Genomic DNA, 23,653 nt, shown 5'->3' on the forward strand with positions numbered 1-23,653 from the left:
GAGAATACGCTTTCACTCTGTGGGCCTGACTAAATGTCTCTATAGACTTTTGAGTTTTACTGTATTACTCTTTTAAAACATTTACAACAACTTCAGCGAGAGAGAGAGAGAGAGAGAGAGAGAGAGAGAGAGAGAGAGAGAGAGAGTCTGCATTGACGAGGGAGAGCGAGGGAGCGTGCCTGCACGTACTGAAGTAAAGCGACAACGAACAAAACCTTAATTTGATCATCTGTTTTATGGTTTCATGATGTGTCAGGTTATGAAAATGTTCCTAAATGAGGCAGACTTTAAACTGAACAAACGACCTTAGACTACGACTCTATAAAAACCCCACTTTATCTGAAATCATTTTTATCTCTGTTTGTTCTTCTGCTCACAGATTATTTTTAGATATTTTCTGAGAAATAACTTTTTTCCCCCCCAAAGCTGTGTGCGTTTCTCCTGTAACATTCACGCAGCAACAAATAAGTATGAAACTATTCAAACAATTTAATCATGACAACCACTTGGACTTTTCTCATAACTGACTAAATGGTACAAGTCCATTTTGCATATGTGACCTTTAAAGACACACACAATTTGAGATTACAAAATAAGAAGAATGAAGAATACATTTAACCTGAAATTATTTCATTTTAATTCATTTTTTCCAAAACAAGGGTTTCACTGTAGAACACAACATAATGTTCATGATAGTAACATATACATTTTTTTAAAACATTCTTTAACAACATCACACTGATATTCACAGTCTCCCCCCCTATCCCGAGCCCGGTGCAAAGCGATATCTTTTAATGCCTTTAATAAGAGATAGGACAGTGGATAGAGTCAGAAATCAGGGAGAGAGAGAGATTCTAACCCGGGCCACTTTAAATATTTTAAGAATATTTTACTGATTTTAATCCACCAACATTGCTCAGCTGATAAAAATAGTTCATCATAGCGATGTTCCCGACTGATATGTTGAAAAAGCTGAGTGAGACTTCAGCTGAAGTACTTCAGGTGCACTTCATTTCTCCTGTTTCTGCTGGTTTCTCACAAATATATCTATGAGGGATTTCACAATATTGATCGAACCAGCTCTTGTGTTTTACAGCTCCTCCTTTCTCCCCCATCCTCACACAGTCCTCCCCATCAGCGTTATCTCTGTCCCAGTTGTCCGGCTCGCCGTTGCTCCAGAAAGCCAAACTATGAGATAAAGAACATAAAAAAGTAGTTACAACTGATAACTCTTGGTTAGTTGATGCAGATAAAGAAATCTGATTGGTGGTGACTTTTCACAACATGTATCACTCCGCCTCAGCCAGGAGTTCTGAATACTTGTATTTACATTAGATTATAGGCCTACTTTATTGATCCCCAGTGGGGAAATTCGGGCGTTGCAGCAGCAAGACAGAGAATAATTAACAGCTGACAAAGTTTTTATTTATCATCTCAAACCTCAGAATCACACAACACACTCTTATTTCTCTGGTTATATGATAAAAACATTCATTTCTTTTAACCTGAAAGTAAATAATCATGCTAATAAGTAGCTTCTCTGTGGTTACCATGGACACAAACAGAGGGCAGTAGAATGTTTGGGTTGCTTGGCAACAGTCTAGTTTCAGTTAAATTGTGGAACAAGTTGAGTTGGTGGAGTTACAACAAAATCTGTTGGTGATTTTAATTTTTAACTTCTTCTTTCAGCTTCTATAACCGTTTTATAAAAGTAACATCACACTCGAGGTCGAGATGTTGTTCTGGATCTCAACACTGCTGTGATTATCGTGTGCCTACGACCGATTCACATCACTCCCTCTGGTGTGATGTCGCTTAATTAACAGGAAATATGTTATGTGTCATTTGTTTTTTGATAAGTCCAAAGTTCTTCATTCTTCAACATTTTCAATTCAAAAATTTGCAATTAGCATAAAAATCAAGGATGAAAATTAACATTTTAGTGAAACCACTGACCAAAAGTTCATTATTTACTGATTGTCACTGCAGGTGCTACACATAGCCTAAGTAACACCAGTGACAAGAAAAATGCATTTTACAAGATGGCTGCTAAGTGCACCAAACCAAATCTTCTCAAATATTATATAGCCTATGCTACTCATAAAATAATGATATTTAATCCATTTGTAATCTTATTTTGGACATTTCTCAGACCAAAAAGGAGGTCACACCAGTGACGTCATCTAAAAGCATGTGAAATCATGAGAAAATTGAGAAAATTAAAGCGACAGAGGACTTAACCCTGGGCATTTCTTCATAGATCTGAAGGAAAGAGGTACAGGGTGATGTCATCACTTTAATTTAATATCCAAATAAAGGACTTTTTAAAACACAGTGACATGACTCCAAGGGACCAGTAATTTCATTATATATTTTATAATATCTACTTGAAATGTTGTTGTTTTATGTCATTAACATCTACTAGTCATGTAAACATAATTGTACATAATACTGCCCCTGTCCTCTTTACATGACTGTGGGGACAGGTACTGATTTGGTGCTTGGGATCTATAAAACTGGTTAAATAACAAATATTGACAAATGAATAGCTCAGGAAGGGGTAGTTGTACAAATAACTTGTTGTTTTTTGTAGAAGTATAAAAAAAAATGGTCACTTCAAGTTTTTTTTCAAGTGAAATATTTTGGTAAAGGGTTGAGACAGAACAATGTACGTTTGACCCTAAAATCAGTCAAACCTTGAGTTCAGTGGAGATCCGTCCACCCACAACCAAGTGTCCTCTTCCTTTGAGTCGGTCAGTCCGATCCAGAGTTTGTCCTCATCCTTCACCATTATGTCTCTCAGTCTCATGTCCAGGAATGTCTGAGGAATAAAATAAATACAACAAACAAAGATTATGAGAGACTCTTTAGAAAGTGATAAAACAAAGAGAACTGGTCCAGTGAGCTCCATGATCCTGCAGCAGTGTGTTTACCTGCTCCTCTGTGCTGTCTATCTTCACCAGGTCTCCTCTTCCTCGTCTGCATTTAGCTCTGCTCTCACTCCATGTTGATTTTTTGGTGGAGAAGGAATAACACTTCTCTCCATGCTGCTCCCAGCCGTCTTCACATTTCCAACATGATCCACCTTTAAAGAGATCAAAGACTTCAGTTAACTGTTGTTGTTCGTTAGATAAGACGCAGCAGGACATGGTTTGAAGTATTTAACGGGTGCAGAACACGATCGACCTCGTGTGTAATCTGTCAGTTTGTGAACTCATCATGAGAGGATCCAAATCTGTGTGAGAGGTTAAAGGTGAAATACACTCACTTCCTGGGCATGTTGGCTGTGGCTGTGGGATGCACGGTTTAACTTCAACTTTTTTTTCTGTGAAAGAAAAATAGCGAAATTGTAACACTTTAATATCTGTATTTGTCTTTAAAGAGGACATATTATCCCCCTTTTCCACCTTTTCAAACAGTCCCCCTGTGGTCTAAATGAAACATCTGTGCTGTGGTCAAAATATAACATGAATCAAGCACCAGAGGAGGTTTGTGACCCTGTATAAACCAGCTCTCTCAGAACGCTCCGTTTTGGTGTGTGTGTCTCTTTAAATGCAATATGTCCCCCCCTGAGTTTTCCTCGTCGACATCACTCCACTGTGGCAAGAATAAAAATGGAGGACCTGAGCAAAAGTTTTGCTTAAGGCTGGGGGTGGAGTCCACGGGTGGAGATATCAGGGGAGGGGATTTTTTTTACCAGAATCCCACTGTGATGTCACAAGGAGAGTAAATTTGAAACAGAGCATTTTTCTCTGTGTTGTAAGACTTATGCAGACCACAAACAAAGGACTGGATGGATTTATTTCACATTTTGTGGGTCGGTAGACACTCAGGTTACTCAAATATATATTCAAAAACACTGTAGAAGTGGATTTTTCATAATATATCCCCTTTAAATCCTTTTCAGAACCATCGGCGTCATCAGCAAACAAAAAATTGCAAAATGTTGAAAACTTGACAAATGTTAATAATAAACATTTCATAAAGACGTGATAACTGAAAGTGTAAGTCTGAATAAAACCAGTTTTTACCTGAACCTTTGTTGAGCTTACCTGTCCAGTTTTTTTTCAGAGCCTCGTACTCGGCTTTCTGCCTCACAAGACGTTCTGTGGTTTTCATGTTTTGATAAGCTGATGAAAGAAGGAAAAAGTGTCGTCAAGAGAAAATAAACACTCATTAATAAAAGTATATCATCATGCAATAGAAACGTGGAGCCTTAACAGATGCCCTCTGACCTCACCTGCCCACCTGCTCACCTGTTGAACACTCCTCCAGACATTTCACCTGTCCGTTTTTAAAGATTTGTTTTTGCCTTTTTTTTTTTGATAGGACAGTAGAGTAGGAACTCCGGAGAGAGAGTGGGGAATGACATGCAGGAAAGGAGCCGCAGGTCGGAGTCCAACCTTAGCCGCCAGCTGGGAGGACTAAAGCCTTCGTACTATGGGGCGCCACCTAACCGCTAGGCCATCTTTTTGTTCTAGAGGCTTTCTTAGGCTTTTGTCTGACCACCATTGTGTAATAATGGGCCATAATGGACTGTGGGATGATGTGACGCAAAATATAGCAAAGACTAGAATGTGCAGAAGATGGTTTGGTCCATGTGGCATGAGAGAGAGAGAGAGGGAGAGAGAGAAAGAAAGAGAGAGAGAGAGAGAGAGAGAGAGAGAGAGAGAGAGATAGAGAGAGAGAGAGAGAGAGAGAGAGCCACACTGAGGTTGGGCTTTAATGCCCTGATAGCAACAGGTCCAGGTGCTCTAAATTGGACTAACTAGCTGATTCCTCAGAGAACAAGAGCGACAGAAGCAATTAGTAGACGCCTGTCAGTAAAGGTAAGGTAGTGACCAAATTTGAAGAGGTACTTTTGAAAGAGTATGACGTCAGACCGATAACATGGACAAAATCTTGGAAGAATATTGAGCTGGGTAACAAAGGATCCTGGGAATAATTTTCCCCGTCTGTATTTTTTGTTGCCAATTTCCTGAACATTTACAAGGAGCATACTCTCAAGAAATACTTTTTTTTTTAAAACTGCAAATGTGAAACTCGCTACTTTTTCTAATTTCTTTTGATAATTTTGCATTTTAAAGCTCGGAGAAATGAGAGGCTGGTTTAGCTCAGTTGGACGAGCACTTCTCTATATATATATCAGTCCTATGATATAAAGGCTAAAGCTAAAAATATAACCTTTAAAAAAAACAAATACGTTTGTTATATTTAAAAAGAAGCCTGACATTCATCAACTCAAAGCCACTACTTGTTTGGTATTTTTTTTAAAAGCCCAACAACAACCAGAGTTTGTGTTAATTAGTTGTTTTAATAAATGTACAAACTCACTGGTATATCCAAGAGCAGCAGCAGCGATTACCAAAAGTACGGACAGAACCACCACGGCCACTCTCTCCGATGTGACCCCTGGTCGTCCATGTGACGCAGCTTGAGAACCTGTGAAACAGCAGAAAGACGGGAGAGGACGATCAGAGGATTAGGAAAGAAAGATAATCGAATGATGCTAAAGTAAATATAGTATCTTAGTAAGTAATAGTAACTGTTTGATTCTATTCATGACCTGTTTTACTATGATACATTTTTATTCATTTAGCAGACGCTTTTCTCCAAAGCGACGTACATCAGAGAGTAAGTGCAACACAAACAAGGATCTAGAAACGAAGAAACATCGTCAGGAAGTGCAAACAAACAGCTTTGAGTCTGATTGGACACATGGGTGCTGACAGGAAGTGAACAGAGGCAAAGCACAACATTGATGGCAGTTCCTGAGAGCTCTAATCAGTGTAGAAACCAACCAAACCGTCGTCATTACCATCACTATCATTAAGGTTGTAGGTGTTCATAAAGAGCTGGGTCTTTAGGTTTTTCTTAAAGGTGCAAAGAGACTCTGCAGATCGAATGGAGTTTGAAAGTTCATTCCACCACCGGGGGGCGACAGAGGAGAAGAGTCTAGTCAGCATCTTAGGACCCTGTTGTGAAGGTTGGATCAGACGCCTTTCATTGTCAGAGCGTAGTGGGCGGGAGGGAGTGTAGACCTGGATTAGAGTTTAGTTAAGGAGGAGCCGTTTTGTCACTGAGCAGCAGACTTTTAAATTTGATGCGAGCAATAACTGGGAGCCAGTGTAAGGAGATGAACAGCGGAGTGACATGTGCTCTTTTAGGAAGGTTGAAGACCAGTCGTGCTGCTACGCTTTGTATCATCTGCAGGGGTTTGATAGTGACTGTAGGAAGACCTGCCAGTAGGGAGTTGAAATAATCAATGCGTGAATTTAATCAAATGACTTAAATTTGTTCTTTTTTATATTATGGCTCGAAAATAAAGTAAAATGAACAGGACTTGGTGCCAAAAATGTTCCAGTCGGTTCATTTAATTTAACATAAGACTGTCCACATTTGTACATGAGACTAAGAAGCACAGGAGACATTTTGATAGGAAAACATTAGGGCAGCATTTCTTGACTATCCGGCATTTTTTACTTAATTACATAAAAAAAAAGAAAGCTGTTGTTATTAATGAAAATGTGGGTCAGGGGCGTGTCCGCACTGTTTTGACTGGATGGGCCCAACTGGGGCCCGATTTCTGCAGAGGGGGAACTTAAAGAGTGATGCTTCAGCAGACTGAGGTGCAGATCATTTTCAATGGACGATTATTTACTATGCAGACTTTTTTCTCTAACATCAGCACTTTTTTAATGGTTAGAAACGCCGCACAATCACACGCCCAAACAGCCCCAAAGCTGTCATAACCTTTGTTTGTATTTGTGAGGAACTTCTGCAAACACTCTTTCTTACAGCACAGCTCACATTTCACACAGTCACATCTTCACTTGATGAGCTGTTCCTGTTCCTGTCACTGCTGTAACTTCAAGTTTAATTATATCACATATCAACCAGCAAATCTCTTCACAGTTGTCGTGTTAAACTGTCAACAGACAGATCTTCACATCTGTTCGCGCACACACACACACACACACACACACACACACACACACACACACACACACACACACACACACACACACACACACACACACACACACACACACACACACACACACACACACACACACTTGTTAGAAACTTATTATTAAACACAGCCTGCGAAGAAAGGGAAGGGTCAGAGCGCAGAAAAAAACGGACTAACAGGAAACTAAAAGCCTTGTCAAAGTGTTTTTTTGTATCGTCTGTTCCTTGTTTTTGCAGCCAGTGGAAAAAGTCTGGACACGCCCCTGAATTATAATTTCAAATTAAAGTTCAACATTTTTTACTCTTTTGCGTTTACTCTTTAATTATTCAAATTAAAAAAAAAAAAAAAGAGCAGTGAGAAGAAAAAAAGCAAAGACACTAAAAGGTAGATTAAAAATGAGTCATTAAATTCAAATGTAAAAATAAATTGGGCGCCGGTAGCGTAGTGATTAGTGCGCACACCCTATGTACAGAGGCTGTAAAGTCCTGCAAGTGAGCAGCCCGGGTTCGATATTTGACCAGTGGCTCATTTCCTGCATGTCATTCCTCTTGCTCTCTCTCTCTATCCCCGATTTCTGACTCTATCCACTGACTCTGTCCTGTCTCTAAATAAAAAGGCATAAAAAGCTGAAAAATAAATAAAGTACACCAAAGATATAAATCGACAGATATCAGATCCTAGACTGTAAATGATGATTCCACTTTAATCTGTGGGTTAGGCTGACGACAGGAAACAAATAGAGCTGTATAAAAGTAAACTTTGGGGCACCTGTGGCGCAGTGGTTAGTGCACGCGCCACATGTATGGAGGGTATACCCACCAGGCAGCTCTGAGGACGGCTGTGGACTCTTTACAATCTTCACCTCAGCATATGTGGTTTCCTCCGAGGGAGAAGCTGTCCCTGCAAACCAAAACACAAAAACCAAAAAAGAAGCAGATAAATTAGTGAGAACATATTATGACAATGGATTATCGGAGACCACACATTTCAAATTTCACTCTTTCACACTGTGGTAAGAATATTTCTTGAAAAGATCTGGTATCATTCCTGAAAAATCTAGGAGGGAAATAGATGGTAACGATTCAGAAATAGAAATATTACATTTAAATTAATAAATAAACAGATGTAATGTTCTTCAGCTCTTACCGATGGCTTTATCCGTTGGTTTTTTGAACTTCACATCAGAGTATAACACCTCAGCTTCAGGCATTTCACCGCAGTGAGCATCAAGGAGTTTAAAAGAGAACTGAAGAGAAGTTGTGCAAATAGGTTCATATATCCTTCCTGTATGGACGCGACTGGTGGGGAGAGCTTAATGAGGTGTTTAGTTCTGCAAATCCATTTTTTTTAATAGCCCTTTTTTGTATTTAAATGATGTTTCAGTTCCTTTTTGTTCAGTGCAGAACCAACACCTGGTTCTGCCACAATGGAGAGACAGAGAGAGGTTAAAGTTTGAGGCTTTCATAGAGGAAGCTGTGAGTTGTTTTTTTTTTTACTTTTTAAAGATCTGTACTGTGAATAAAGTTGAAGATATTAATAAAACATAAAACTCCATCGGCCTCCTTCCAACTTTGCTGACAATCTTGTCAAACAAAAGGAGAATAAGGAAAAAGGAGTGGAGGTTACGTGATGCCTTCCAAAAACAAACAAAATGGTAAAAAGATAAATCCTTTCCTAATCCATTCATACGCCGCTGACGAAGAAGCGGGAGCAATTCAGGGTTAAGTGTCTGAGTGACATCAGACATGTTGCTGCAGGAGCTGGGGATCAAACATTTCTGATTTTAGTAAAGAACATCCAGGACTGCATCATTCAATTATTCAGAAACAAAAGGGTTTAACATGTCTGTGACATTGAGGAAGGAGAGAGAAACAGGGAGGGTGGGTCAGCTGTCTTTCTTCTTACCTCCAAACCAATCAGACACTGGGGGGAGGAGGGAGACAGGATGGAAGGGAGAGGAGGGTGAGCGTTTGTCTGAGGGGAGGGTCCGGGGCGCCGTTCAGGGTGCTACAGCCTCCACATCCAAAAACAACCTCACTGTGTTTGTTTGGATTGAACCCTCGACCTTCCGGTTGAGAGATGACGACTCTACCAACTGCGCTACAGCCGCCAGATTTTTTTACTTCAACATACAGCTGCCATTATCCCTGTTCTTCTCACCTATTACCCCTTTAAACATCTCATTCACTAGGCTGGGTTCACACATGACAATTAAAAAAATTAGGGAGTAAAAAGTATTTTTTTAACATCATAATACTCAGAACACACACACACTAGACCAGTGGTTCTCAACTGATCTGGTCTCAGGACCCATCACCACCACCTCTTTAACAAGAAATTAAGTGACCCAAGATTCCAAAAATGTTCAACCACTCAGAGTTATTCAATGACAATTTTTATAGTTTGGACCGCAGATGGATCAAAATGTGAAATAAACAAGGAGCCGAACATGGTTTGATTGTGCATCATAGACTTTTTGCAACAACAAAAGAATTTCCAGGCATTGTCCAGTTGAGAACCACTGCACTACCATTGAGCCAGACTGGGAGGCCACACACCTGCTGTTTGTAAGAAAAGAAAAAATGTTGATTGCCTAACTTTAGGTAAAAGAATATTATGAAAAAAAGGTTTAAGTACAAATGTTCTCTTACTATGCCTTTCTATAAGACTATTTTGTGTCTATAACTATGACCGTCATGATTACAAACATAGTTCATTGTGAAGGCTGGAAGTCTAAACTGAAAGTCTGAGGCGCACTGATGCAATTTTAGAAATCCTGTAAAAACAGGGATGTGTCTGAACGTTGTTTTGTAATCAGGACAGTCATTCATTCACAGTATTTATAAGCTATTTGACTTCTGTTCCTTGTTCTTAAAGATCACCTGATTCCTCCACATTGTTTGACCCACTTCAACCCTTTTTTCTTTCTATTGTTAATGTCTCTATTTATTTTGTAATACTTCCAACATCCAGAATCTATGGAAGGCCTGAGTGCACGTGTGACCACACATTTACATTTACTCTGTTTTGCCGTTGTAATGACTCTCTGCTTGTTTTCTTGAGGTCTTGACTACTTCGGTTTCGCAGCTCCAGAGTTGCAAAACAACAAAACAAACATGGAAGTAGAAGAGTAGACAGCGTCAGCATGGCATGTTGTGATCTAGCCTATCACACTGAATATTGCTTTGAGTTTTTTTTAGATCATTTAGAGCACTGGTAAAAAATAAATGCATCAGCTTATCACAAGAATACACTTTGTGATCTGAAGATAATTAAATAAATAAATAAATTGTAATGAGAACACCAGCTCTGTTACCGAGATAACAAGGATAAAACGTTGAACAGCCTGCATGACTCTTTATAACAGAAAATGGGGTAAAAGATGTCACTATAGACTTTGGAGACATGACCAGTTAAGGCTTTAATAAGAATGAACTGTCATAGTGAAACAAGATAACGCTGAGCTCCCTCCCCACTATCTCATGACCTTCATCAGAGGTTGTAGTTTTCCACAGAAGATTAACCTTAAGCGAGCCCTAAACCAATTTGAATGATCATAAACCTTTATGATCACACATAAACTTCTACGATCAACAATATTTTTTTTATGGTTTTATGACTGTATTGGTGCTTTTCCCCCAAAGATATCACCAAAAACAATATTAAACAAGTTAATTAATAACATTTAAAAAATATTAATGATTAATTAATGATTGATAAATAATAAAATTATTACAATTATTAAAGGTAGATATGGTAAAAAAAAAAAATTGATTTGGAGAATTTCAGTTCGTGAATGAAAAGCTTTTGGGCTAAAACCCTTTTCGGATGTTACACAATGAGGCGTTATAGATTATTATCCAATCACCGCACAGAATGATTGACAGAACAGTTTGACGGCCAATCAAACGCGAGGTAACCAAGTAGTGGGCGGGGTTTAATCCTCATTGCTTAAAAAAAACAGAAAAAAAAGAGGCGGCGGAATTTCCTTTCCGGGCCAACTCGCCTGAAGTGTCACCAGGACGACACCGACAGACTTTATCAAAGTTTCTGCCCTGCCGGTGTCCCGTTCCAGACATGGCTCCTAGCACGCAGCTGAAGGAGGCTATAGCCGATGTGCAGGACGGTATCCGCGCCATCCTGCTCGGACCCCCCGGAGCCGGGAAGGGCACTCAGGTGAGCGAGAGAGTCCCAGCCAAGCTAATGAAGCTACCTGTTAGCTGCTAGCTGTTAGCTGCTAGCCTTAACAGCAGCTTTAAAGCGCATGGTCGGTACTGATGCTAGGCTAACTCAGCTAGCGTCCACTCCCAGGAAAACACAACACATGTCTGTTCAGATGAGATTATATTAGATAATTGTCGGTTTGTGTGTGAAGTTTACTGCTTGTAAATTACATTTCTAGCAATTCGTATGCAGCATTTATTCATTATTAATCACATTTATTCACGAAGTTACAACATAAAAACACTGAGAAATAGATTTTTTCATCTATTTATTTTATTATAAGCAGCAGCACAGTTGTTGTTATTGTCAATTTTAAAGCTGATTTAATACGTCTGTATAAGTTTCCAATAAAAATGTGCGATTTCTTAAAGTCTGAATTAATAATAAAAATAATCAGGACATATTTGTTTCTCCTAACTAACGATTCAATTATCAACTGTCATGTTTTCATAAAAACTTTATCTCACTTAAACCAAATCTGTTTATAAAGTGCATTTCGAAATAAAACAAAAAAAAAGTAGACCAGCTGTGCAAACAAACAAATATAAAACACAAAGACCCTTTTTAAATAATATAACATGAAATCAAAAGTAAAAGTGGTAAGACCAGCTGAAAAGGTTTAAACATCTCTCAAGAAGTGTGTTGTGTGTTTTCCTGATTCTACTTCTACTGGGTGCTTGAGTTCTGTTTTTTATAATTAGGATAATATACATTTCATTAATTCAAGAGGGAAATTGTTCCTGCGTCTGACACTAGGATACACTCAGCAATGTAAGACAATTGGGATGCACAGCTTCAGTACTTCCATATTCAACAGTTAATGGGTTTATTATATAATAATGTAAAAAAATGTCACGAGAGTTAGAGTCATGTAATCCCTTTCTATATTTGTCATAGTGTAGTTATTCTATGCTGGTGCTGCATCACGCAGTCCGTGCATGGAAAACTAGGTGAAAAGTCTGAGACCAGAATACCAACAGTGACTTTGATTTATCATTGCAGCATTGTCCCAAAGTTCAAGTGGATTTTAAGAGGGAACTTTTTCTGGAAGAACCAGTGCATCTGGTGGAGCAGCTAGTCTTGTATGAGCTGAAGGGGGTTCACCGTTCCTTATTTAAATACTGGTTAGCATGTTGTGTATTTTTCTGAATTTTAACACCAGTATCAAATGGAATTGTTTTTTCTTTTGCACTGTTCTTAAACCTATAAACTATCATCCAAGGACAGTTTCCGTGTAGTAAAGAGGAGTGTAGACAGAGGTCAAGTCCTTCTGAAGAGCTCATCATTTCTCTTTTGCTTTTAAAAACCCAGTTGAACAACAATTCAGATGATTACACCCACTCAGCCATATTCATGTAGAGCAAGAAAGAACATGCATTCATGGTGCAGAGTGGAAATGCAAGAGTCACCACTCCCCTTGTTACATCTCATTTAACCTTCAAAATCATTATGAAGCTGCTGTTTTAATGCAAAATATACATCATGTTGCTTTAGTGTAAGGGTTCTTAAATCACTAACCTACCTGTAACTTATTACTCTAAAAAGATCTTTTACTCGTCTCCTTCTCTTGTTGTCGCCCTTAAGCATCAGACACGTTGCACATGTACTGTCTGAACCCTTATCAGCAACCAGGAACATCTGTCACTTTAAAGGACTTTAAATAATACACTGCAGCACCAGCTTTTGACTGGATAAGTGCCTTTTATACATTTATATCCACTTCAAGTCGATGCACATTTGTTGTTTTTGCTTTAGTTTTGAATGCACACCTTTTTGCACATTATCTTATTACTTTATTTGTACAATTTTTCTGTATGTCCAGTATGTATGGCAACACTGACAGTAAAGATGACTTTAGATGAAAACACTCACCTTGATTGACTACATTAAAGGGTACATAAGCTGATGTCATAAGTCTGTTTCACAGAAGAGGACCTGATTGGCCCGCAGGACTATTCTTTTTTTTTTCTTTGGTGAATAACTGTAGGCAAATAATATTCTCCTCTGCTGAAAACTCTTCGGTCTCACAGGCGGCTTTTCTGCAGGCCAGCAGTGCAGGTGGTTGACTCTCTGACTGAGCAGTGTGCAGAAAAAGTTAAAATCCACACCCAAACTTGTCTTCATTAGTCTGTTGGTACGAGGTGATCATGTAAAACTCGACTCATTAAACGGTGATTTTTCATAACAATGTTGTCTCCTTCTCCCTGCAGGCCCCTCGGCTAGCAGAAAAGTACTGTGTGTGCCACCTGGCCACCGGGGACATGCTGAGAGCCATGGTGGCTTCGGGCTCCGAGCTCGGCAAGAGACTAAAGAAGACCATGGACGCCGGAAAACTGGTAACTCTGCTGCTATTCATGATCTGTGTGTATTTTTCTTTCTCTGACCCCTCTGTCCTCTCTCACGCTCCGTGTTGACATCACAGCGCTTCATGTTCAGTCCCACATGACTTATTTCTAAGGTTTCAATTGTCTTTATTGACATTTGTTACTAAGATGGCCTCCCAGGATGCAGAAAAACACAAACATGCTGAGCAACCTTTTGTAGGACAGCAATCAATTCCCTTTCATTCTCCAGCTGTGTGTGCAGAAAAGTAAACCTCTAAATAAAATAATTACATCAGAATCCGGTAAAGCAAATGGTACTAAACGTCAAACTACTGAATCATTTAAACCTCTGAATAATTTATTGACCTTTACTACTGGCAGGATAATAACATGTTGCCATGTGCAGTATTGCAATAAATGGAAGTAGGGATGTAAAGATTAATTGTAAAATTGTGATGAATTGATTCAAAGGTGTCAAGCTTCACATCGGTACTCGTGAGAAATTAATCGCAGTAATATGGTGAGCGTCAGCAGCTGCAGAGCAAGATTTAGAAATTTAAGACCCACCACTGTCTTCTAAATCGGAGGTGTGGAAGCATTTGGGCTTCCCCCAAGACAGAAAATGAAAGAGGTTAGAAGATAACAGACAAGACAAAAGCTGTGTACAAATATTGCATGAAGACAGAGAACTACACAAATAGCACGACCAACATGATGCAGTATTTAATCGATAAAACAACGAGAAGCTCCAATCACCTCCCCTTTGTAGTGAGAAAAAAAACCATTAAAAGGCCAAACCACACTGCCGAGCGGGTTTGCAGCCCCTAAAGGAATCTTTATCAGTCATCATTTCTCTACAGTCTCATTTTGTAAAATAATTTGTGAGAGAATCGTATCGTGAACCAGGTATTACATCCCTAGAAGGAGGTCATTCCTCTTACAACTTCAGCAGCATCAGAAGCAACAGAAGATGCTCTTTAAAAATGTTTACAAACTAGAGGAAGTTTGTTCTACAGATTATTGACTTCATAACCTCTGCCGGCTCCCCATCCCCTAGCATATCCACTTCAAAGTCCTTATTATCACCTTCAAGCCCCCTATAACCTGGCTTCTCTCCCGTACCTATCTGAGCTCCCCCACTGGCACCAAGCTACACTATCAGGTCCCCCCCCCCCCCCAACCACCGGTCCATGGGGTGACAGGGCCTTCTCCATTGCTGCTCCCACCCTCTGGAACTTACTTCCATAAAACATCACAGACTCCTCCTCACTCTCCACCTTCAAGAAATCCCTAAAAACTCACCTCCTCTACATCGCCTACAACCACTAACAAACCCTGTCCTCATCCGCCATATTTCTGTTTTTACATAAGACGTCTTTTATTAATATTTGGGAAGATTTCTGTGTATTACACGTAACAGAAATAATTGTGTTATGCAGAACAACCCTGCAGAACAAAGATGTAACTCTTCACCTCCTTGAACAGGTTGTGTAAACGGGACTTCGGCATTGTTGACACTCTTCATGTGGTTCCTGAACGGAGCTGTTGCTGTGCAGGATGTGGCAGATTTGAGTGTAAATATAGACCAATCAGAGGATGAGCTTTGTTTGCCTGCAGGTCAGCGATGAGATGGTCGTGGAGCTCATAGAGAAGAACCTCGACACGTCGGCCTGCAGGAACGGCTTCCTGCTGGATGGATTCCCTCGCACAGTCAAACAGGCAGAGATGGTGAGGATTCAATTTGATGCTGTTGCTTTCTATCACCTGTTAAATAGTTTTTTTTTTTAATGTCAAGATTCAACTTAACTTTGATAACTTGTAGCTCCTGATAACTAAATTTTGTATTTGAGAGCTTTTGATAACAGTATTTTATCTAAAGCAGCAACATGTAACTCTGACACCTAGTGTTTAAAATGGGTACTGCAGTCCATATTCAAAACATTGTAGAGAGCTGTCTCCCCCCGCCCCCTCCTCTCTAGAGTCCATGCTCACACAGGTCACCATGTGGTGGACACTGAAGCTTCAGTGTTTATCCAGCTCTGCATCGCTCTGTAAACCTTTCTGTGTTCTAACCTCTCTCCATTTTTCAAAAGAATCTCCAATATTGATCTTAGTTTGAGCACGTTTCTGCTCGTGGAGCTTGTTAGAAACATGCAGAGGCTTTTTAGGTCGGGTACAATCACTTCTATCTGAACCACTTCTCTTGCCCGCTTCCATCGCTGCAACACTTGTTGGTCTCACCTGTTAACTGGTCTCATTTCTGGCAAACCGAGGGGTGTCCAAAACGGCCATGTGGGGGTGCTTTAAAACCGCCTAACTTCTCTGGTCCAAACAAATCCAGAGCATTCAGAAGCAGAATGTAAAGTTAGAAGGAGGACATACTGGCTGCTGCATTGTTGTCAGAGAAGCCAGCACTTCAACAGAGCATGTTTCCTTAATGTCTGATCAGATAGTAAGATCACTTTATCATTTCAGTCAGTCAATCTTCCAGATTGGACCTTTAACATTTTAAACACTGAGCTAGATATTTAGACTGAGTCATCATATTGGAGAAAAGTTTCAGGAAATGAAAGAGTCGAGGACATTTTGTGATGGAGCAGTAGATTCCGGTCGTGACTAATATTGGACTCTTCTTGTGTTTGTCTCCTTCACAGCTGGACGACTTGTTGGACAAGAGGCGCGAGCAGCTGGACTCTGTGATCGAGTTCGCCGTCGATGACTCTCTGTTGGTCCGCAGGATCTGTGGCAGGTAGGACCGAGAATGAATTATTCAGCACCAGAGAAAAAGAGTCAAGCTGTTCTATTTCCCACTGGGTTTTGGTTTTCCCGGCTGGTGATTTTTCTTTTGGCCGAGAATCTCCTCACTCAGTCTGCACGTTGAATCCACCTGGGCAGGTAGATAGATGTGAACAGAAGAGTGTGGGGACAGTGAGATAGTGTTGGGAGAGAAGTGAAGCGTGAAATCATGCGATTAACAGAGACGGTGCCTCGAAGGCAGTCGAGAGCGTCTGCTGCTGGAAGGTCAAACATTCAGTCCTTGAAGAGGTGCAAAAAAAAAACCCAAAAAAACATGGAAGAGTTTGAATATCAGAACAATGTTTCCCAAACCTAGAATGGACTCCAGCGGGCCGCCCAGGTACGTTTTATGGCAGAGAGAGGGAGGATAATCGTTGCAATCATCAATAAAGCTCAGAGTATCCAGTGAAACATTTCAGAACGCTACAAGAGAGCAGAAACGCAGAAAGATTAAAGACGTTAGTGACGCACACTAAAATAAGTTATAGAATAATGCACATTAATGTATAAACCTAATATTAATATTAGGGCTGTCAAACAATTAACCGCAAAATTTCAGTCGTTAATCACGTCTTTAAAATTCCATATTTCGCAATTTAATAAAAATATTCAGGCTTTTATTTTGAATTGAATTGAAGTGTGACTACAATAATGTAGATAGACATGAAAGGACAGTAATTGGAGGACTGTAGTGGTGACCGGCCGCAGGACAGACAGCTGTCATGCATCTGACGGTTACAATCTGACCTCCAGGTTTTCACAAGAAGAATACACAACACATGTTGTCCTCGTCTCCCTGGACATTTCTTCACCCAAATGTTTTTTTGGACTTTTTTTCCCCCTCTGCTCAAACAATCACAAATTGAACCGCCGGCTCTATTGTTTACATTTTTTAAAATAACGTAATTATTGGGATTAATTCAGACTTTTGTGGTTATTGCAAATCCTCACATTGAGATAATAATTAAGTTGTGATTTATTGTGCAGGTGTACGTAGACATCCCTCCAGTAGTTGAGGCTTGTGTCCTCCTGTCTTCAGCTCAGTTCTGAATAATGTTCTGCACAAAGAGGAAATCCAGGTTCCTCTGTGTGTTTTTATTTGACTGGACTGAAACGAACCGGGTCCGACAACCTGCATGTTTTCTCTTCATCTTCCAGCGCTGATTATTTTCTCTGTTCTACTTTTCTGGTGTGACCTGGCGCTGGTTCACTTATGTAAGCTCTACAGGTTGTGGCCAAAAAAAAGAGAAGTGAAGAAAAGAGAAAGTTTAACAACTTAATTGGCTGCGTCTGGTTGTGTTCTGGTACATTTCCATGTTCTCAGCTCCTCTGCACCCACTGTGCAACAAATCATTATTTTACATAACTGCTCTGAAACGATTGACTACAACAACACGCTGTGCTCTCGTTTGACGCTGACCCACACATCAACCAGGCAGAACTGAACCATCTGAACACTTTGCTGCTTGTTTGTGGTGTTTGTTATTTCAGCACGCTGCTGGTCCTCTTTATCCACAATAACAATTCTACATTATCCAACACTGCGGTGAATAAAAGGCGCAGTTAGTTTGGAAGCAGCCATCTCGCTGTCTGTGGGGGTCCTTTGTGAGGAGGCGGAGGCCGGCTGCTGCCTTTTCAGGCCCAAGTAGGACAAGGGGGGGCATGTGGGCTGTGAAAAAGGACGGTGAAGTAGTTAGTGAGTCACTGCGGCTGCCTAACCCTCATCTGTCCTCCTCCTCCTCTTGCTCTTGATTTCTTTCCCGTCCTTGTGCCACCCCGCTCACCGTCTCCCCTCCGTTTCCCCAGACTAATTCATCAGCCGAGTGGACGATCCTACCACGAGGAGTTCAACCCCCCCAAAGAGCCCATGAAGGATGATGTAAGTAGTTTCACTATCAACCCACTTAGAGGCTTAACTGCCTCCTACCTGAAATCATTTCCAGACTGGACATTGGTGACAATCAGCCACTTTGAGACAAATGACTCTGACTTATTTGGACTTATAACTTTTCACTCTGATTCATCTCGTTACACCCAGTTTGATTATAAAAGAGAAGATTTACTCAGAGTATTTTAAAAATCTGAAATTCAGATTGTTCGACTTATGGTATGATTTCCTTCATGTCTATCATGGCCTTTAAGTGTGATTAAAGGCTTTTACGAGGGGATGACAGATCAGTTTATCCTCCATTGTTGTGTAAAGATCAGCCAATGCCGTCGCCCACGGGGAAATAATTACACTGAATTAAATAAAGCACAGTTAAGGTCGTACATTAAACGAACGAGGCCGTTGTGTAGATGATCATCAACTGAATTAAGAGCAGCATGCGTCTGTCAGCCTGGCGCTGTGCTGAGGTGCTTCTCCAATCAGACGCTGCAGATTCATCAGCGTGTGTGTCTGCTGCCTTCAGGCGGCTGCAGAGTTTAATGAAGTGACGCAGAAGACTTTCCACACAACATGCTAAAACACGACAGAGTAAAGATACTTTACAAACCGCTTCTGCTAATTCATAGATTAGTGCAGACAGACGATGAAGCTATCAAGTTACTGCTCTTGCAGTCAGCCTCAAACAAACACCTCGAGGAATGCCTTTTTTCTTTTTTGGAACTTCGTCATTTGCTTAATTTTTCAACACTGGAGGTTGCCGCTTGTTTTCAGCCTGTTCAGTCCTGATCAGTGACCCGCCGGTGTTTCGGTTTAAAGGGATGACCTTGCTAACTGGTGACTTTCAGCCGTACGTGTAGTCACAACAGATGTTGTAGATGAAAAGAAAACAGATGCTGAGCTGTAGGTAGATGAAACTGCAATGTACACATTTTATAAATGGTATGATGAGGTCAGGTGTTTCTGTCATGCTGCTGTTTATGAATGCTGCAGATTGTAAATCCACATGGCTGCACAATAACCCCATAATTTATAAGGCTGAGTTTCCCTACGTAATGCTTTACTTATATGTTGGAAAACGAAGCTGCAAAAAAAGCAACAAAAAAATCTGATTTAAAAAAAAAAAAAAAAAAAAAAAAGAAGAGAAGAATCAAAGGTGTTGTTTCCAGAAGCTTTTTTATTTAGTTAAAGGGGCTATATGTAACTTTTTACATGTATAAATCGTTTTTTTATCGCCCATTAATAAGCTAACGGTTAACTGATGTGAAAAAGTAGATGTTCACTGTCTATCTGTGTTGCTTGTATAAAATTTTTCCTCGGGTCGTATTTTTCGCAAAAGCTCCAGGAAGTGACATTTAATGCACGTTCTCAACGTCCTCCTCCCTCTGCTCCGCTTACACAGATCAACAATACAAACTCAGCACACACTCCCGCTACAGCCAGAGGCCGCCTTCCACACACTTCTATCCGCTCTAGGAGCTCCCAAAGGCGGACAAACTCATCACACACTCCTGCTCTCAGCCAGTGCCTGCCGAGACTGTCGTTTGTAGGATGGAGCATACATGAATACAGACACACAGACTCCTTCACAGACTTTCACATGTGTATGACTACTCCAGTGTTTCACGCCCGATGATGATGATGCTCGTTTGTGTACGTACGAGCACGTATGACGAGCACGCGAGGGAGAGCGAGCAACAGGTTACTGGTGCAGTTCGCCTAACGACCTTGCGGTGTCACTGCAGACGCAGTATTTCTGAAAGTTAAATATAGCCCCTTAAACTGACACAAAAAGATTTCAGTGCAGCAACTAGGAAGTTGTACAAGAGAAGGAAAGTGAGACTGTTGCCATGACAACTGATCAGGTTTCCATAAGTAAACATTGATGAGCTCAATGTGTAAAAATGTATCGCATACCTTAATGTTCCCTCAGCGTGTGTATTCCTCGCCCTCCTCATGTGTTTTCTCCCCTCTTGTCTTCTCTCAGCTGACAGGTGAGCCGCTCATCCGCCGCAGCGACGACAACGAGACGACGCTGCATTCCCGCCTGACCGCCTACCACCATCAGACCGTCCCTCTGGTGGAGTACTACAGAGCGCGGGGCCTGCACACGGCCGTCGACGCCGCCAAGAGTCCAAATGTCGTCTTCGCCTCCATCGTAGCTGCCTTCACCGCCGCCACGGAAATCCCGGCGCGCGCCACCGCCTGTAAAGATCAAGTGCTCTTCATTTAAAACCCTTCTTTTCATCTTTTCCCTTCGACGGGTTCTTCCTTCTATCACGGGTGGAGGTTATACAAGAGTCGATCAAGTGTCACAGCGGCAACAAAATGTAACTTTGTCAGCGGTTAGCGGTGAAGACGGAGCGTCAGTGTGGAGGAGAGTTCACAATAATCAACCAGTGTGATCCCTGTTGTAGAAACAGAACGGATTAAAAGCATCACAACATCAAGTGTGACAGAACAAGCACTTTAGAAGTGAACGATAACAACAAAACAAACCGGTGCTGAGGTCTTTGCTGCCGCTCCTGTAGAAATGACTTTTTAAACTTCTGACTGATTTCTCCTCTTCACGTCTTAAAGAGATGCTTTTCATCAGAAGATGTTTGTTGCAGATTTGTTTGCCTTCGCTGGACAGGTTTGCTCTTGTTTAATCGATGACTTTGCCCTTTTCTCTCCCTCACGCTCTGATTCTCATCACAGAATGTTCCTCCTGTTTGTCACATTAGATACAGTTCCTCCATCTTTCCTTCCTCAGAGGTAGAAACTAAGGCTGGCAGCGTGACTGTGTTAATCTCGGGATAATAACGTTTTTGAATGCATGAATTATTTTTAATCGCGTGCTATTTTGTCCCAACATAGCTAAGCCATTGCAGCGTCCTCCTGCTCCCACAGCGATGGAAAAAACCAACAATGCCGGACAGCCTGCCCCCGAAAATATTCAAAAGTTTGCATATTCACACTTTCAGGTCACTGCAGCCGTGATGTCCAATAGCAGGTGAAGCAGAGTGCGGCACTGTCATGATAATATTTACCTTCATAACAATGCTACGTGTTATTAGATCCACAGTTTAAACGAAGGAGTGTCAGTCATATTGGCAAAATATAAATATACTAATATATCACATTTATGCAGGCATTTCAAAGTGCTTCAAACATCATGACATTTAAAGAGAGAGACATTGAAGAGAACATCAAATAAAAAGAGCAGAAACTAAAATACAGAAAGATCGTTTAAAAAAGAAGCGGGAACATTTCGGTCCAGATTTAAAAGTATCAGTGATGAAAGAATATTTGTTCAAATGTTTTAAGTCAGCTGTAAACGGGCGTCTACATCCTTGTTTTAAATAAGTGTCAGCTGACCGCCAGTTTTCTTGGAGGGGAGCGTCTTAACTCTTCCCTCCCGCTCCCTGCTGCTGGAGTCTCATGACTTTTTTCCTGCTGCGTTTTCACATCAGCTCACCCCGACTAAACGTGGAAAATTTGACAAGGATCCTGGCAGGAAAAAATCAAGGTCAAATTGAGGTGTCTTGCTCAAGGTGCCTGGGCAGTGCTCAGGAAGTGAACTGGCACCTTCCCAGACTTGGTCAACACCGAGACTTGAACTGACTACCCTCTGGTTCCCAACCTCAAACCCTACTGACTGAGCTACTGCTGCCCCATAACTCAGACAAAATCATCAAAGATGCTTATTTTAACTCCAGTTGCCTAAAAGCATTGTGTTAAGTTTTTTTTTTTTTTTTTTTATCAATATAAAAGACAACAGGATTTATTAATGAGCTGTGTTAGGAAAAAAAAAAAGCAGCTTTTGTAGCGTTTCTTGGGAAGTCCCCGTTTACTGAATGTGAAGTTTGTGTTTATTTAAAAATTAAGGAAATGTGTTCATCACATAAGTATTCAGAGGCCTGTCGGATCAGGCATCCTTTCTCACAGAAGTGACAAACATTGTTCTTTGTCTCTGATATCAAAAGTTGCAGTCTGCGTCTCGTGCGTGGATTCGTCTGGTTGCTCGGCAGCGTCTCAGACGTCAGCGCTTCGTGTGAAGTGAGCGGGATCAAAGAGTCGAGCTGAAGGATGTTGGTCGCTGAAACCTTCAGAGAAATTTCCCCTCACGGAAATGTTTTTGATTCAGGCTTTTGTTTGTGGATCTCCCTGAGGTGTCCTCCTTACCACCTCCTTTATGATCCATCGGCTTGACCTAATTCTCCCTTCAAAACATTTGATTTCCTCTCACTGGGACAAAAGGAGTTGTGTAAAAATAATAATCTTAACTTGTACACAGAAGTCATGTCTTGTTTTTTATGATTCACTCGGCCTCTGAACACTGTGACGTCGCTCTCTGGAGGGTGTGTCCTTGAATCCTTTTGTGTGTCCTTGACCTATGATTTTCCTTTCTGTAGTCACCTGGTGTTTGTGTTGAGTGGAAATATCTCGCATGCAGACTGTGTCACCTGCACTTTCCCCTGCATGCTGATGTGTCTCTGTGCTCTCGGGGGTTGTTGTGATGAAAAACAATAGCAGATGTTGAGCAGTCCCAGCGGGCAGATTTCCCTTCATTCAGCTCAACCAGACAATTTCATGCTAAATTTCCTTCAATATTCTCAGCTGTGCTCGATGATCTCTGGTTCCCCTTTTAACGCTGTGAATGTAAAGATTTAGAATTGAATCATGCAGAGTGGTTTTGTCGACACCTAAACAAATGTGACTTATGAATGTGAACGCCAGCGCTGGCCTAATGCACTCGGGAGATGGATGGGAATAATGTTTCTGTCCTTCCCTCTAAAGAGTCCAGCATTTAAATCACCACAGAAATATTTAGAGTCGTGGTTTCTCTTTCACTCACACCAAACTTCTCTCCCCCTCTCTCCCTTTTTCTTCCAGCTGGTTGAATCCTGAGCAGCTCCATTCCCACCGGGGCGGAGGATTTGGAGCTGGGGAAAGATGTCGGGTGGGTGGACAGACGGAGGGGAGGGGAGGGGATTTCAAAGTGGGGGAGATCCTGAGACTTTATAAGATGAGGATAATTGTGCGATGCTGTGGGGCTCTAATTTGTAAAAAATTATGATATTCCTCCTCATGTTTCCCCTTCTAATAAATCCCAAGCTTTCCTAAATTATCACTTTGTGCACATTGTTTTTTTCTATTTCACGACTCTGTCCTAATTTCACTGTTTTACAAACTCATCTGAAACTCCCTGCAACAAGTTGGATCTTTAGTATGTAAAAATTAACAATATTATATTGTTACAATATATACTTCCATCTTCTCAAACAGTCCCCCTGTGGTCTAAATGAAACATCTGTGCTGTGCTTTGGTCAAAATATAACATGAATCAAGCACCAGAGGAGGTTTGTGACCCTGTATAAACCAGCTCTCTCAGAACGCTCCGTTTTGGTGTGTGTGTCTCTTTAAATGCAATGAGCCCCCCCCCCTCCCCCCGATGTCTGCCTTTTC

At 40.9% G+C, this 23,653-nt stretch overlaps 2 protein-coding genes across 5 annotated transcripts; one reads left to right on the forward strand and one right to left on the reverse strand.

Moving 5' to 3' along the window:
* Window positions 1-613: 613 nt before the first annotated feature.
* LOC109994082 (CD209 antigen-like protein C) lies at window positions 614-8,277 on the reverse strand. Of its 2 annotated transcripts, none has more exons than XM_029279950.2 (8): window positions 8,120-8,277; window positions 7,793-7,873; window positions 5,335-5,442; window positions 4,053-4,130; window positions 3,269-3,325; window positions 2,934-3,085; window positions 2,697-2,821; window positions 614-1,188 (listed from the first exon to the last, which is right to left on the reverse strand). In XM_029279950.2, the coding sequence occupies exons 1-8, from the start codon at window positions 8,181-8,183 to the stop codon at window positions 999-1,001; spliced, it is 855 nt and encodes a 284-aa protein (XP_029135783.2). In that variant the 5' UTR covers window positions 8,184-8,277; the 3' UTR covers window positions 614-998. The 2 variants fall into 2 exon arrangements, with proteins under 2 accessions (XP_029135783.2, XP_029135782.2); XM_029279949.2 differs by having other exon boundaries at window positions 4,032-4,130.
* Window positions 8,278-10,940: 2,663 nt separating this feature from the next.
* ak2 (adenylate kinase 2) lies at window positions 10,941-23,315 on the forward strand. Of its 3 annotated transcripts, none has more exons than XR_010664758.1 (7): window positions 10,941-11,149; window positions 13,408-13,533; window positions 15,139-15,249; window positions 16,176-16,270; window positions 18,124-18,196; window positions 20,190-20,837; window positions 23,081-23,315. XR_010664758.1 is itself a non-coding variant. In XM_020647232.3 (7 exons), the coding sequence occupies exons 1-7, from the start codon at window positions 11,051-11,053 to the stop codon at window positions 23,093-23,095; spliced, it is 750 nt and encodes a 249-aa protein (XP_020502888.1). In that variant the 5' UTR covers window positions 10,941-11,050; the 3' UTR covers window positions 23,096-23,315. The 3 variants fall into 3 exon arrangements, 2 of the variants coding, with proteins under 2 accessions (XP_020502888.1, XP_020502889.1); XM_020647232.3 differs by having other exon boundaries at window positions 20,190-20,420; XM_020647233.3 differs by having other exon boundaries at window positions 20,190-20,409.
* Window positions 23,316-23,653: the final 338 nt, after the last annotated feature.

The sequence above is a fragment of the Labrus bergylta genome, chromosome 19 (assembly GCF_963930695.1).
Source record: "Labrus bergylta chromosome 19, fLabBer1.1, whole genome shotgun sequence".
Lineage (NCBI taxonomy): Eukaryota > Metazoa > Chordata > Actinopteri > Labriformes > Labridae > Labrus > Labrus bergylta.